The 14,326-nt window shown below is 44.7% G+C and overlaps 1 protein-coding gene across 14 annotated transcripts in view; it reads left to right on the top strand.

Annotated features, from left to right (window-relative positions):
- The window catches only part of NCAM1 (neural cell adhesion molecule 1), a 316,550-nt gene that overhangs the window by 264,280 nt on the left and 37,944 nt on the right, over positions 1-14,326 (top strand). For 7 of the 14 annotated variants that reach the window (XM_054525078.2, XM_054525079.2, XM_054525086.2 and 4 more), the window contains 6 exons: positions 6,211-6,361; positions 6,733-6,917; positions 7,281-7,377; positions 7,701-7,871; positions 9,492-9,623; positions 10,761-10,775. In XM_054525078.2, coding sequence (XP_054381053.1) covers positions 6,211-6,361; positions 6,733-6,917; positions 7,281-7,377; positions 7,701-7,871; positions 9,492-9,623; positions 10,761-10,775 — 751 coding nt within the window. The remainder of the gene's footprint in view (positions 1-6,210; positions 6,362-6,732; positions 6,918-7,280; positions 7,378-7,700; positions 7,872-9,491; positions 9,624-10,760; positions 10,776-14,326) is intronic. The other 7 variants (XM_054525081.2, XM_054525087.2, XM_054525089.2 and 4 more) reach the window with 1 other exon arrangement.

Below are 14,326 nucleotides of genomic sequence, written 5' to 3' on the forward strand. Positions count from 1 at the left end.
AAAGACCAAATCTACGTCTGATTGGTGTACCTGAAAGTGACAGGGAGAATGGAACCAAGTTGGAAAACAGTCTGCAGGATATTATCCAGGAGAACTTCCCCAATCTAGCAAGGCAGGCCAACATTCAGATTCAGGAAATACAGAGAATGCCACAAAGATACTCCTCGAGAAGAGCAACTCCAGGGCACATAATTGTCAGATTCACCAAAGTGGAACTGAAGGAAAAAATGGTAAGGGCAGCCAGAGAGAAAGGTCAGGTTACCCACAAAGGGAAGCCCATCAGACTAACAGCTGATCTCTCAGCAGAAACTCTACAAGCTAGAACAGAGTGGGGGCCAATATTCAACATTCTTAAAGAAAAGAATTTTCAACCCAGAATTTCATATCCAGCCAAACTAAGCTTCATAAGTGAAGGAGAAATAAAATACTTTACAGACAAGCAAATGCTGAGAGATTTTGTCACCACCAGGCCTGCCCTAAAAGAGCTCCTGAAGGAAGCACTAAACATGGAAAGGAACAACCGGTACCAGCCACTGCAAAAACATGCCAAATTGTAAAGACCGTCGAGGCTAGGAAGAAACTGCATCAACTAACGAGCAAAATAACCAGCTAACATCATAATGACCGGATCAAATTCACACATAACAATATTAAACTTAAATGGGCTAAATACTCCAATTAAAAGACACAGACTGGCAAATTGGATAAAGAGTCAAGACCCATCAGTGTGCTGTATTCAGGAAACCCATCTCACATGCAGAGACACACATAGGCTCAAAATAAAGGGATGGAGGAAGATCTACCAAGCAAATGGAAAGCAAAAAAAAGGCAGGGGTTGCAATCCTAGTCTCTGATAAAACAGACTTTAAACCAACAAAGATCAAAAGAGACAAAGAAGGCCATTACATAATGGTAAAGGGATCAATTCAACAGGAAGAGCTAACTATCCTAAATATATATGCACCCAATACAGGAGCACCCAGATTCATAAAGGAAGTCCTTAGAGACCTACAAAGAGACTTAGACTCCCACACAATAATAATGGGAGACTTTAACACCCCACTGTCAACATTAGACGGATCCACGAGACAGAAAGTTAACAAGGATATCCAGGAATCGAACTCAGCACTGCACCAAGTGGAGCTAATAGACATCTACAGAACTGTCCACCCCAAATCAGCAGAATATACATTCTTCTCATCACCACACTGCACTTATTCCAAAATTGACCACATAGTTGGAAGTAAAGCACTCCTCAGCAAATGTAAAAGAACAGAAATTATAACAAACTGTCTCTCAGACCACAGTGCAATCAAACTAGAACTCGAGATTAAGAAACTCCCTCAAAACCACTCAGCTACATGGAAACTGAACAACCTGCTCCTGAATGACTACTGGGTACATAACGAAATGAAGGCAAAAATAAAGATGTTCTTTGAAACCAACGAGAACAAAGATACAACAGACCAGAATCTCTGGGACACACTCAAAGCAGTGTGTAGAGGGAAATTTATAGCACTAAATGCCCACAAGAGAAAGCAGGAAAGATCTAAAATTGACACCCTAACATCACAATTAAAAGAACTAGAGAAGCAAGAGCACATTCAAAAGCTAGCAGAAGGTAAGAAATAACTAAGATCAGAGCAGAACTGAAGGAGATAGAGACACAAAAAACCCTTCAAAAAATCAATGAATCCAGGAGCTGGTTTCTTTGAAAAGATCAACAAAATTGATAGACCGCTAGCAAGACTAATAAAGAAGAAAAGAGAGAAGAATCAAATAGATGCAATAAAAAATGATAAAGGGGATATCACCACTGATCCCACAGAAATACAGATTACCATCAGAGAATACTAAAAACATCTCTATGCAAATAAACTAGAAAATCTAGAAGAAATGGATAAATTCCTGGACACATACACCCTCCCAAGACTAAACCAGGAAGAAGTTGAATCTCTGAATAAACCAATAACAGGCTCTGAAATTGAGGCAATAATTAATAGCTTACCAACCAAAAAAAAAGTCCAAGACCAGACAGATTCACAGCCAAATTCCACAAGAGGTACAAGGAGGAGCTGGTACCATTCCTTCTGAAACTATTCCAATCAATAGAAAAAGAGGGAATCTTCTCTACCTCATTTTATGAGGCCAGCATCATCCTGATACCAAAGCCGGGCAGAGACACAACAAAAAAAGAGAATTTTAGACCAGTATCCCTGATGAACATCAATGCAAAAATCATCAATAAAATACTGGCAAACCGAATCCAGCAACACATCAAAAAGCTTATCCACCATGATCAAGTGGGCTTCATCCCTGGGATGCAAGGCTGGTTCAACATACGCAAATCAATGAACGTAATCCAGCATATAAACAGAACCAAAGACAAAAACCACATGATTACCTCAACAGATGCAGAAAAGGCCTTTGACAAACAAAATTCAACAGCCCTTCAGGCTAAAAACTCTCAATAAATTAGGTATTGATAGGACATATCTCAAAATAATAGGAGCTATTTATGACAAACCCACAGCCAATATCATACTGAATGGGCAAAAACTGGAAGCATTCCCTTTGAAAACTGGCACAAGACAGGGATGCCCTCTCTCACCACTCCTATTCAACATAGTGTTGGAAGTTCTGGCCAGGGCAATCAGGCAAGAGAAGGAAATAAAGGGTATTCAAGTAGGAAAAGAGGAAGTCAAATTGTCCCTGTTTGCAGATGACATGATTGTATATCTAGAAAACCCCATCGTCTCAGCCCAAAATCTCCTTAAGCTGATAAGCAACTTCAGCAAAGTCTCAGGATACAAAATCAATGTACAAAAATCACAAGCATTCTTATACACCAATAACAGACAAACAGAGAGCCAAATTATGAGTGAACTCCCATTCACAATTGCTTCAAAGAATAAAATACCTGGGAATCCAACTTTCAAGGGATGTGAAGGACCTCTTCAAAGAGAACTACAAACCACTGCTCAATGAAATAAAAGAGGATACAAATGAATGGAAGAACATTCCATGCTCATGGATAGGAAGAATCAATATCGTGAAAATGGCCATACTGCCCAAGGTAATTTATAGATTCAATGCCATCCCCATCAAGCTACCAATGACTTTCTTCACAGAATTGGAAAAAACTACTTTAAAGTTCATATGGAACCAAAAAAGAGCCCGCATTGCCAAGTCAATCCTAAGCCAAAAGAACAAAGCTGGAGGCATCACACTACCTGACTTCAAACTATACTACAAGGCTACAGTAACCAAAACAGCATGGTACTGGTACCAAAACAGAGGTATAGACCAATGGAACAGAACAGAGCCCTCAGAAATAATGCCACATATCTACAACTATCTGATCTTTGACAAACCTGACAAAAACAAGAAATGGAGAAAGGATTCCCTATTTAATAAATGGTGCTGAGAAAACTGGCTAGCCATATGTAGAAAGCTGAAACTGGATCCCTTCCTTACACCTTATACAAAAATTAATTCAAGATGGATTAAAGACTTAAATGTTAGACCTAAAACCATAAAAACCCTAGAAGAAAACCCAGGCAATACCATTCAGGACATAGGCATGGGCAAGGACTTCATGTCTAAAACACCAAAAGCAATGGCAACAAAAGCCAAAATTGACAAATGGGATCTAATTAAACTAAAGAGCTTCTGCACAGCAAAAGAAACTACCATCAGAGTGAACAGGCAACCTACAGAATGGGAGAAAATTTTTGCAATCTACTCATCTGACAAAGGGCTAATATCCAGAATCTACAAAGAACTCCAACAAATTTACAAGAAAAAAACAAACAACCCCATCAAAAAGTGGGCGAAGGATATGAATAGACACTTCTCAAAAGAAGACATTTATGCAGCCAAAAGACACATGAAAAAATGCTCATCATCACTGGCCATCAGAGAAATGCAAATCAAAACCACAATGATATACCATCTCACACCAGTTAGAATGGCAATCATTAAAAAGTCAGGAAACAACAGGTGCTGGAGAGGATGTGGAGAAATAGGAACACTTTTACACTGTTGGTGGGACTGTAAACTAGTTCAACCATTGTGGAAGTCAGTGTGGTGATTCCTCAGGGATCTAGAACTAGAAATACCATTTGACCCAGCCATCCCATTACTGGGTATATACCCAAAGGAGTATAAATCATGCTGCTATAAAGACACATGCACACATATGTTTATTGTGGCACTATTCACAATAGCAAAGACTTGGAACCAATCCAAATGTCCAACAATGATAGACTAGATTAAGAAAATGTGGCACATATACACCATGGAATACTGTGCAGCCATAAAAAAGGATGAGTTCATGTCCTTTGTAGGGACATGGATGAAGCTGGAAACCATCATTCTCAGCAAACTATCCCAAAAACAAAAAACCAAACACTGCATGTTCTCACTCATAGGTGGGAATTGAACAATGAGACCACTTGGACACAGGAACGGGAACATCACACACCGGGGCCTGTTGTGGGGTGGGGGGAGGGGAGGGGGGGAGGGATAGCATTAGGAGATACACCTAATGTAAATGACGAGTTAATGGGTGCAGCGCACCAACATGGCACATGTATACATATGTAACAAACCTGCACGTTGTGCACATGTACCCTCAAACTTAAAGTATAATTAAAAAAAAGAAAAGAAAATAGCCCTGGAATGTATCAGCACTGTCAGCCCTCAAAAATCCAGTATCTCCAACAAACTGGGTGTCACGAGGCTTTCTAGTGAAGTGCTCCACACCTGTTTGTTGTCATCTCTCATTAATGTGTGGCATCTCCTGGGTTGCATCTTTCAACCAACCAGCGTCCCAGATTTATAGGTCAAAGCAGAGGATCAGAGAACTCATCCTAGGGAGGAATGGCACTTGCAGAAATGGGCAGCCATGACTTTGCTTCGCTCTTCTGTCTTCTTGCTAGAGTTGTTTTTTAGCTTCCAGACATGAAATGTGTTGGGGCTCAGATGACCGGAATAGACTAGATCTGTCAGTGATGGTCCAAGGGACTTCTCATTGGTAAATCTGCTGAGACTGCTGAACAAGGCCAGTGATTCCTTGCTTGTGAGCTTGCTAATCTGGCTGCTGTATGACATCGCAGTTCTGGGCTTCAGGGCCCCAAAGCAGCATATCCAAGGAACCTGAAGCCAATTGTTCTGTCATTCTTTAAAGACCCAATGCATGGGATGGCAGATGCCAGGTGCAGAATATAACCTCCTGTCCATCCCTACAAAACCTCATATACTGGAGGCAAGAGGGCACAGCCTACACAGAATAAGAACCTTTCTCCAGATCACTAACTTTCCTGAGGATCTGAAGTTAGCCCACACGCCTAGACTCTTCCTGGGCCAGCAACCATTTTACTTAGAATGTCGAGGGGAAAATCCCCTTGGAAATAGTCCAGTACCCATTGCCTAAGGACCATGTGCTTATTCTCTTTTTGACCAATCATTATAATTCCAGAGATTTAGGAAGCCCATTGCTGTATCAAGGACTATAAAATGGTGGTGGCCAAGGTGTCAAGGTGTCAAGTCCCAGACCTGCCTAGGATTCTCTGCGCCATTGTCCCTGGAGAGAGAACCCAGTTACTCTCACTTCCAGTGCAATGGCTCCTGATCTTTGAGTTGTTTGGCTTGTTTTTACATGGGATTATTTCACTTTTAAGCATCCAGGAAAGGCATCTGCAGAAATAAGGATTTCTTTAATAATTTCTTACGTTGGGCACTTGGAATGTCCTGCTACAGGTACATGCACCGTGGAACTGGCAAGTGGGCAGACAGAAAGGACAGGCTGGCAGTGCAGGTTTCCCAGGATCTCATGAGGTAGGGCTGCTGCTGCTGCTGCAATATCTGCTGGCCGGAGGCTTTGCTTCCATTTTAAACATCCCGAACAAAGTCATCTTGGGGGACCTAGCCTCAAACCAATCTTGGTACTTACATCAGGCTGCCTGACATAACTGAGTCTCATTTTCTGTTTCGGATACTCCCAGGTTCTCATGCTGCTTCCCAGTGCCTCCCCCATTAGATGGTACCTAAAGTAAGAAAGCCATTCACACAGAGAGGAGAGAGGAAGTGAGACGGGTCACAGACAAATGATGGCCTAGTCTCCCAGCTCCCATCCTGCCATAGCACTGTTGCCCTCCACCCTGCCTCAGGCTCTGACATGCTCCCTTCCCCCCCTCCCCCTGGCAGACTCTGGATGGGCACATGGTGGTGCGTAGCCATGCCCGTGTGTCGTCGCTGACCCTGAAGAGCATCCAGTACACTGATGCCGGAGAGTACATCTGCACCGCCAGCAACACCATCGGCCAGGACTCCCAGTCCATGTACCTTGAAGTGCAATGTGAGGAATAAATGGGGAAGGACGTGGGAGAGGGAGGGGCAAGGCAGGATCAGGATGAGAGAGGAAAACAGCAGCAAGGACCTACGTGCACCCTATGTGTTCTGCTCATGTTCCCTGCAGCTGGCCCTGGGCCATTTCAGAGCTCTGTTCCCAAGCTACCCCCTACACACCATCTCCAGGCTTCTTACAAGCCTGCTGTGCCCTTGAGTCTTCCCATGCTGTGCACAGGAATTCTAGAATGGCCCTGACCTCTACTATACCAGGCGCTGGCTCTGCTTTGGAGCACACCTGCCTTCCCAGTACCAGGAGACAGGATATGGGGGCTTCATGATCATGGCAGTCATCCTGATAGTCATTGTTATTGATTGCAGATGCCCCAAAGCTACAGGGCCCTGTGGCTGTGTACACTTGGGAGGGGAACCAGGTGAACATCACCTGCGAGGTATTTGCCTATCCCAGTGCCACGATCTCATGGTTTCGGGATGGCCAGCTGCTGCCAAGCTCCAACTACAGCAATATCAAGATCTACAACACCCCCTCTGCCAGCTATCTGGAGGTGAGTCAGGATGGGGGTGGGGCAGAGCAGAGAAAGCACAGTTTGACTCTAGGTGGGCTCCAAAATGCAGCTCAAGTCCTCTCTCCTGCTTCTCTGGCACATCCTGAGCAGGGAAGGCATGGGCTAGAGAAGACACTGAGCCTCTTTTCAGCTCCCCTTCGCCCACTCTACCAGTCCCCTCCCTGAATGTGCCTCTCCCGTGAGCCCCTCTGCTATTCTTTTCTCTTGTTTAAGGCTGGGCTGGAGCTAATGATTTATACTTTACTAGTTCTGTTTTTTACTAACTTAATCCAGTAAATAAAGATCTGAGTCTGTGACCATCCCATGGGACACTTGTAACCCAATAGCTTCTTCCATCTAAAGGTGACCCCGGACTCTGAAAATGATTTTGGAAACTACAACTGTACTGCAGTGAACCGCATTGGGCAGGAGTCCTTGGAATTCATCCTTGTTCAAGCAGGTGAGTGTCCCTTACAGCAGCTGCCACAACCCCCCACCTACCCCTGCCAGCCCAATTTGTGTACTTGAGTGATTCTGGGATATTGGGAAGAATAAAAGGCCAGGGTCAGCAAAGCCAGAGGGTTGGGAAGCTGGGAGCCATTGGATCGGCACATGGGGCATGTTGGGGGAGAAGCATCTGGTGAGATGGGCCAGGAGGACAGGATACAGTGACAGGATTCCCAAGAGTGAGCAGAAATGACAGAGATGTGCCTTGTGACTGAGAGTTAATGGTCTTGGGCCAAACTGGGCTCACCTGAGTCTCCATATGTGTCCTCCCCACAGACACCCCCTCTTCACCATCCATCGACCAGGTGGAGCCATACTCCAGCACAGCCCAGGTGCAGTTTGATGAACCAGAGGCCACAGGTGGGGTGCCCATCCTCAAATACAAAGCTGAGTGGAGAGCAGTGGGTGAAGAAGTATGGCATTCCAAGTGGTATGATGCCAAGGAAGGTGAGTTGGGTGAGTTGGTGTTTCCATTGGGATCACGAGTGCCTCGGTACTCAGATGTCCCCACCTGCCATTCTGGGCGTGTTCCTACAGAATCAGGAACTGCACCTCCAGAATTAGGTCAAAGTCACATCTGCCTGTAGAGTTGTTGCCCCTATTGCCACCCCAACCCACACTCTGTGCTTCAGAGCCTGGTTCTCATGACCCTTCCAGGATGCATGAAGGCATCTCTACCACATTCCAGGCAGGAGCCTTGCATAGGTTCTGAGCACAGCCAGATGAGTCCAGTGCATAGGTTCTGAGCGTGGCCAGATGAGTCCAATCCACCCTACTCTGCACGTTTGAGTTACCTGTGCTGCAGGTTCTCTGCCGACACCCGGCCAGTCCTGCTTGGGTATCTGTACTCAGGGACTGACTGTCTTGTAATTGTGATAGTAACCAAATAAGCACAGCCAGAAGGACAAGTCTGCCCTTAAATCAGTCCTGTGCTAGCTTTCCAAGCTAAAGATTAAAAGACTGACCCTTGGATTACTGCAGTGTGAAGATTCTGAGCCCAGATCATCTGAGGATAGTGTGTGATTATGTTGGACTCCCCTTTTTGGGTTTAATTGGAATAACTTAGTGAAGCATGTTTTGTTTCTGTACAAATTTTTAATCCTGGTCTCGTATGTGGTAATTCGAGTGGAATTGGGAGTGGGCTGGGATATCAGTATCACAGCCATTCAGAGACATAGTCCAGTGCAGTTTTACTCGGAATTAGTTCTGCCAGAAAGCTTCCATCACTTCTTCAGCTTCTCGGGGGAGCCGGGGGGCCATGAGGAGCTCCTGGGTAATCAGGATTGGAGCCAGAAGAAAGCAATCACTTTACCTTCCTAACTTCCCTCTGAAATCTCATACCAATTTTGTGGCAGGTTGATCTCATGTCACTATCTGTCCACCAGACTTTTTTTTTTTTAAGATCAATTCTAGTTATTTTTATTATAAAATATACATAACATACATTTTACATTCCATCATTTTTAAGTGTAAAATTCAGTGGCATTAAGTCATAACCATCACCACCATCCATCTCCAGAACTTTTTATCATCCCAAACTGAAACTCTGTACCCATTAAACACTAACTCTTCATTCGCTACCCCACCCCCAGCCCCTGGCAACCACCATTCTTTCTGTCTCTGTGTAGTTGGCTATTCTAAGTACCTCATATAAGTGGACTCATATGGCATTTGTCCTTTTGTGGCTAGCTTATTTTATTTCACTTAGCATAATATCTTCAAGGTTCATCCATGTTGTAGCATGTGTCAGAATTTCCTTCCTAAGGTGGAATAACATTCCATTGTACGTCTATGCCACATTTCATGTATCCATTCATCAGTCAATGGTCATTTGGGTTGTGTCTGCCTTTTGGCTATTGTGAATGATGCTGCTGTGAACATGGATAGCCAGGTATCTGTATCTGTTTGGTCCCGACTTTCAATTCTATGCATATGCCCAGAAATGAAATTGCTGGACCAAATGATAAATCTACAGTTAATTTTTTGAGGACCCTCCCTACTGTTTTCCAGAGCGGCTGCACCATTTTAACAATAGACTCTTTTGTCATCCTTCCCATATTATAACAGCCAGCATGGAGGGCATCGTCACCATCGTGGGCCTGAAGCCCGAAACAACGTACGCCGTAAGGCTGGCGGCGCTCAATGGCAAAGGGCTGGGTGAGATCAGCGCGGCCTCCGAGTTCAAGACGCAGCCAGTCCGTAAGTAAAGCCAGCTGCCCACCTTTTCCCAGCCCACCCGCTTCTCCCTGGGGGCAGCGGGGGACCCTGAGCTGGCCCATGTCATTGTTTAGACCACAGCTTTTTGTGTTTCAGATTCCTCTGCTCCTGGAGGCCCCACCTCCTAGTTCTCTGGTTCTCAGTGACAGCTAACACACAGTCCCTTCCTTCTCTCTTTCTCCAAGGGGTTGGGGACACTGTCCTAGTAGCCGGTCCAGCTTGTTAGAATAACAGCCGGGGGGAAGGGACCAACACATTATTAAAGGAAGTGGGGAGAAAACCAGGAGTGACTTGTCAAAGGATCTGGGAAAGTTGCTTTTTGACAGGCCACAGAAGCCCTAAGCACCCTGTGACTTGCAGGAAGAGAGTAAAGATGGTGACAGTTCACATAATGCATTGTGGGATCTTTGATGCAGCAGAGATATTAAGTCAGAGACAAATGGAAACTGCTATAGAATATGTGAGCAGCAGCAGAAACCCAGCAAAGCCAAGGGGAGGAGGTAGCCCTGGCCTTGGCCTTTTCTGCTCCTCTCCCTCCCATAGCAAGGGCATTCCTCACGGCCTCTTTCAAGAGAATTGCTTCCCTCCGATTCCACTCAGGGATGTATCTCTAGGTTTTCCTCTGCCGTTCCCTCTTTCTTTAAACTACGCCTATCCCACTTTGCCCTCCCGTCCCACCAGCAGCCAGGCTCTGGGCGAGCCCTGCTCCTGTCATACCCCTTTGCAGACAGAGATACTACCCTGGGAAGCTCCTGAGTCCACCCAGCTAAAGAAGATACCGTAGAACTAAATTTCTGAGTGTTCACAGAGTTCCCTGGGCTCTCTGACCCCTGGATTTAAAATGCACCTGGGAGAATCCTTTGCTTCCTTCTTTTTGAAGCCAGGGGCCTGCAAAGGGACCCACTACCCTTACCTCTTCCCAGAAATAGGAAAGCCTGTCTCATCTTCCTTCTACAGGAGTGGCTTCTTTCTCTGGATTTGAAGTAATTTGATAATTTGAGTTTCCAGCTCCATGTGCTCTGCGGATTCTATTCATTTCTTTTATATCTTATTTTTTTTTTTTTTGGGTCTGTCTCTTGTCTTTTCTTTTCGTCTGTGTTCCATCCATGGGAAATGCAGATAGCCCTCCTCCACGTAAGTGCCTCTTCATACCTCATTACTTGTTTCCATAGCGTTAACATCTGCTAGTTCTAGTTCTTAATTTAGTTCCGGTCCCTTTTTTATCCCCTAGAGGCTGAAGTAGATGATATTGTCTGGGCCCTAACCACACTGACCTTAGTCTAGTTGTGCTGTTGTTAACGTCTGTAGGTTACTCCAAGAGGCTAACACTCTTCCTGTTTTAGAGCATGCAACTTCTGTGTCTTTGGAAATTGTGCTTATTTATTAATTTTTTTGTGTGATGATTACCCTACGGCAAAGATGGTGTTTGCTGAGCCAAGCATGGTGGAAGTCTGCAGATGGGCCCTGAATAACACGCTATAGCCCCGCCTCACCTTCAGCCGGGATGCCGGGAAAGTGACCACAGCCCCACCAGGCCACTATTCAAAATACCTTGAAGGGAAAAAGAACCTGAAAGGATTTTCATATTTGCTTTTCGGAGATAAAGGAATTGAGCTCAGTTGCTTCCTTGCTTCTTGTCTGTCAGCTTGGTAGCTGGAGGGGAATAGAAGGACTGGCCAGGGAGGCTCCTGCAGCAGCTGCCATAGTCAAAACGTAGCATGAACTTTGGTTCCGAGCCGTGGGCATGTCCCGCAGGCAGCTGTTGCAGAGTTAAATCTCTAGTTCCGGTCAGCTCTGTTCTTTAGCATGTAGTTACTTGCAGTGTGCATCTCCTTGTTTGGGGAAGACTAATCAGCTAATGTAGGAACTCTTCTGCCATGCATGGTAGGGAAGGGGAGATTCCCCACTGGAAGGACACCCCTTAATCATGTAAGCTGTACGTAGAGGACACAGGGAACAAGGGTAACAGAGAGATGAACTGTGGTTTGACCCCGTTAGCCTGCAGAGATGCCCCTAAACTTCCCTTCTCCTGAGATTTGGCTCTTCCTAGGCTGAACCAGAATAGCGGACCGGAGGTGTTACCCAGGTAGACACAGAAGAAAAGGTATTCAGGAAGCTGTACAGTCTTTTCATAAAAAGGCTCCCAGCTCCTGAAAGGTACCCAAGGAAGCTTATCTTTTTAACATTATTCAGAAATATTGCAGCAACAGCAAAAACTAAGTAGCTACATGTAGGCGTTCTGAGATTTTGAGCAAGTGCCAAATCCCCCACCTCAGCAGAGTTGGTGCCGGGATGAACCAGCTCTCGAAGGCATCAGAGTTGGGGGATGGAGCCATCAGGCCGGACTGACAGGTACCTGCTCTGGGCATGCAGCTATGCCCTAAGCAAGTTCGAGAGGAGCCACTCTGGGCATGAGGGAACCTTCCTTCTGGATCTTCCCCTGATCTTTAACTTGTGGTTCAACTGAGTCTCCAGGTTTCCTCTGGTCTGGATTTGATCAGTAAATGAATGCTGGCTTAGTTACATTAAAGAGAGGAAGGCTGGGATGAGGCCCCACTCTGAGTTTCTAACCAGTAACTGGAGTTTGAGTACTGAATCAGAGTAACTGGGTCTTGGACTTCAAAGGCCGCAGTGGTTTTCATTCATTGCCAGCTCAGTTCTTGCAAAGGTGAGACTATACATATATCTCAGAAGCTATATTTTTACAGTCAATGTTAAAAATGAAATTTTAATTTTAAATTTAAATTTAGATTTTTAACTACAAAAAAGATAGTATCAAAATGGATAAGTAACCATGACTCCAAGAAGCCCTTTGGAAAATGATGGTGTCATCTCTGCATTCCAAGTGGGTCATGAATGGTACAACAGCAGGCATTGTTAGTGGTACAAAAAGTCAGTTTTTCTCAATCATATAATAAAGTTAAGGTTTGAAGAATCAAAAGGCAAACTTCTTTTAGATAAGTAGAACCATGGCATATTCTTAGAGTTGAGCATGCCTTTTGCAAGAACTTTAGCAGGATGAGGCGGTGAACATATGGGAACATCATATTATCACCAAAGATAACTTATTATGGTCTTTCTTTGTGCCCTGATAACCTTCCCAGAGTTGCTGAAGTGAGAATTTAGCCCACAGAGTATCCTGCTGCCCCTAGACCCATCCTGAAAACAGATATCATTGGGAGGATGCTGCCAGCAGTTACCACTGCTATGACAAAGCCACCCTTTTGCTGCTAGGAACTGATGACGAGCCTTAGGAAGGACCTTATCTGAATTCTTACTCCCATTTCTCGGAAGACACAAAGGTTGTCTGAACTTAGGTAAACAGAACCAACCACCAGTTTAGCTGTGTGCTTGCACTGAGCCCAAGAACCAGTGGCATTGGTTTCTGATGCCAGCTTATGGCACCACTGACACTGCACCCCTGTCCTGTAATACTGTTGGGATGCAGATGCACAGCAGGATCTCATACCACTGGAGTTGTGCCCTGGTTATACCCCAAGCCCCAAGGAAGAGAGGGCACAGAGTCAGCAGAGGCCAGTGTGCTGCACAGGCAGGTGTTGCTGCCGGACTCCTGGGCTGCCAGGTGTCAGGTGAGACCAGCGCATTTGGCACTGACTCATCGCTTGAAGTTTGTTGAGATGTCTCAATAATGGAGTTGCTTTCTTGGTTCTTTAATAGACCTTTCCATGTTTAGGGACATGGATATATCAAAGCAGGGATGAGCAGGGGGAGCTAGTAAAAGCCACAAACACTTAATGGACTCCTGCTTTCAAGCTGCCAGTTAGTAAACATGGCTTACCTGTTTGGAGGTTCCTTTGTGTGTAGTTCATGAATGTGCATGAAGATAATGAGGAAGCTGTGACTCCAAACCAACAAATAAAACTCTAACCTGTGAGAATGTGCCTATTTCATGTATTTTTTAAGCCAAATGTCTGCATGCCATCAAGACACTCAGGAGGAAAGCTCAAAACCTCTGTTTGCCTTGAGACGGGCTGCTTGTGTCAGACTCCTTACAACTAGCTATGAATCTTCCCCTCCATGACTGAGCTACCCACCTTCATAATTTCATTGCCCAAACATTACCTCTTAATTTGCTTCTGTACCATGAAGCAAAATAGATTATTCCTTTTTGAATATAGAGATTGTGAATGAGTCTCTACTTTTTAAAAGAGGCATCTTGAGATTTTTGTTTTCATATGTTGTCCCCCAGGTGGCACATTGCAAGTATAAGTTAAATGGATTGTTGTATATGTAGTTAAAGTATGTAAAATTCCATCTCTTTGCCAGAACAATATGGACAACTATGCAAACAATTCAAGCTAAACAAAGAAAAGAGAGGGAAGGAGACCTGAATTAATGATGACCATCCAATAATGATGAGTTACGATTCTTTGTTGCTTTGATTCCAGTGACACTGTACTCATGGTTTAATGAGATGCCCTCATGTGGAAGGTAAAGGAAGACAAAACCATGAGTATTAGATATTAAGGCAGTGTCGGAGATACGCTGAGGTTTTTCCAAATTTTCATCCAGCTCTCGAAGGGGACTTTGTTCTGTGACTGTTGATGGGACTACTTCCAAATATTTGCCAATGAAAAACCAAAGATCCATTCAGTGTCCCAGTATCTCAGATGCACAACTAACCATCCTCCACACAGAAGATTGGCTAGAATTTCAGTCCCAGT

Source organism: Pongo abelii, chromosome 9 (genome assembly GCF_028885655.2).
Source record: "Pongo abelii isolate AG06213 chromosome 9, NHGRI_mPonAbe1-v2.0_pri, whole genome shotgun sequence".
Lineage (NCBI taxonomy): Eukaryota > Metazoa > Chordata > Mammalia > Primates > Hominidae > Pongo > Pongo abelii.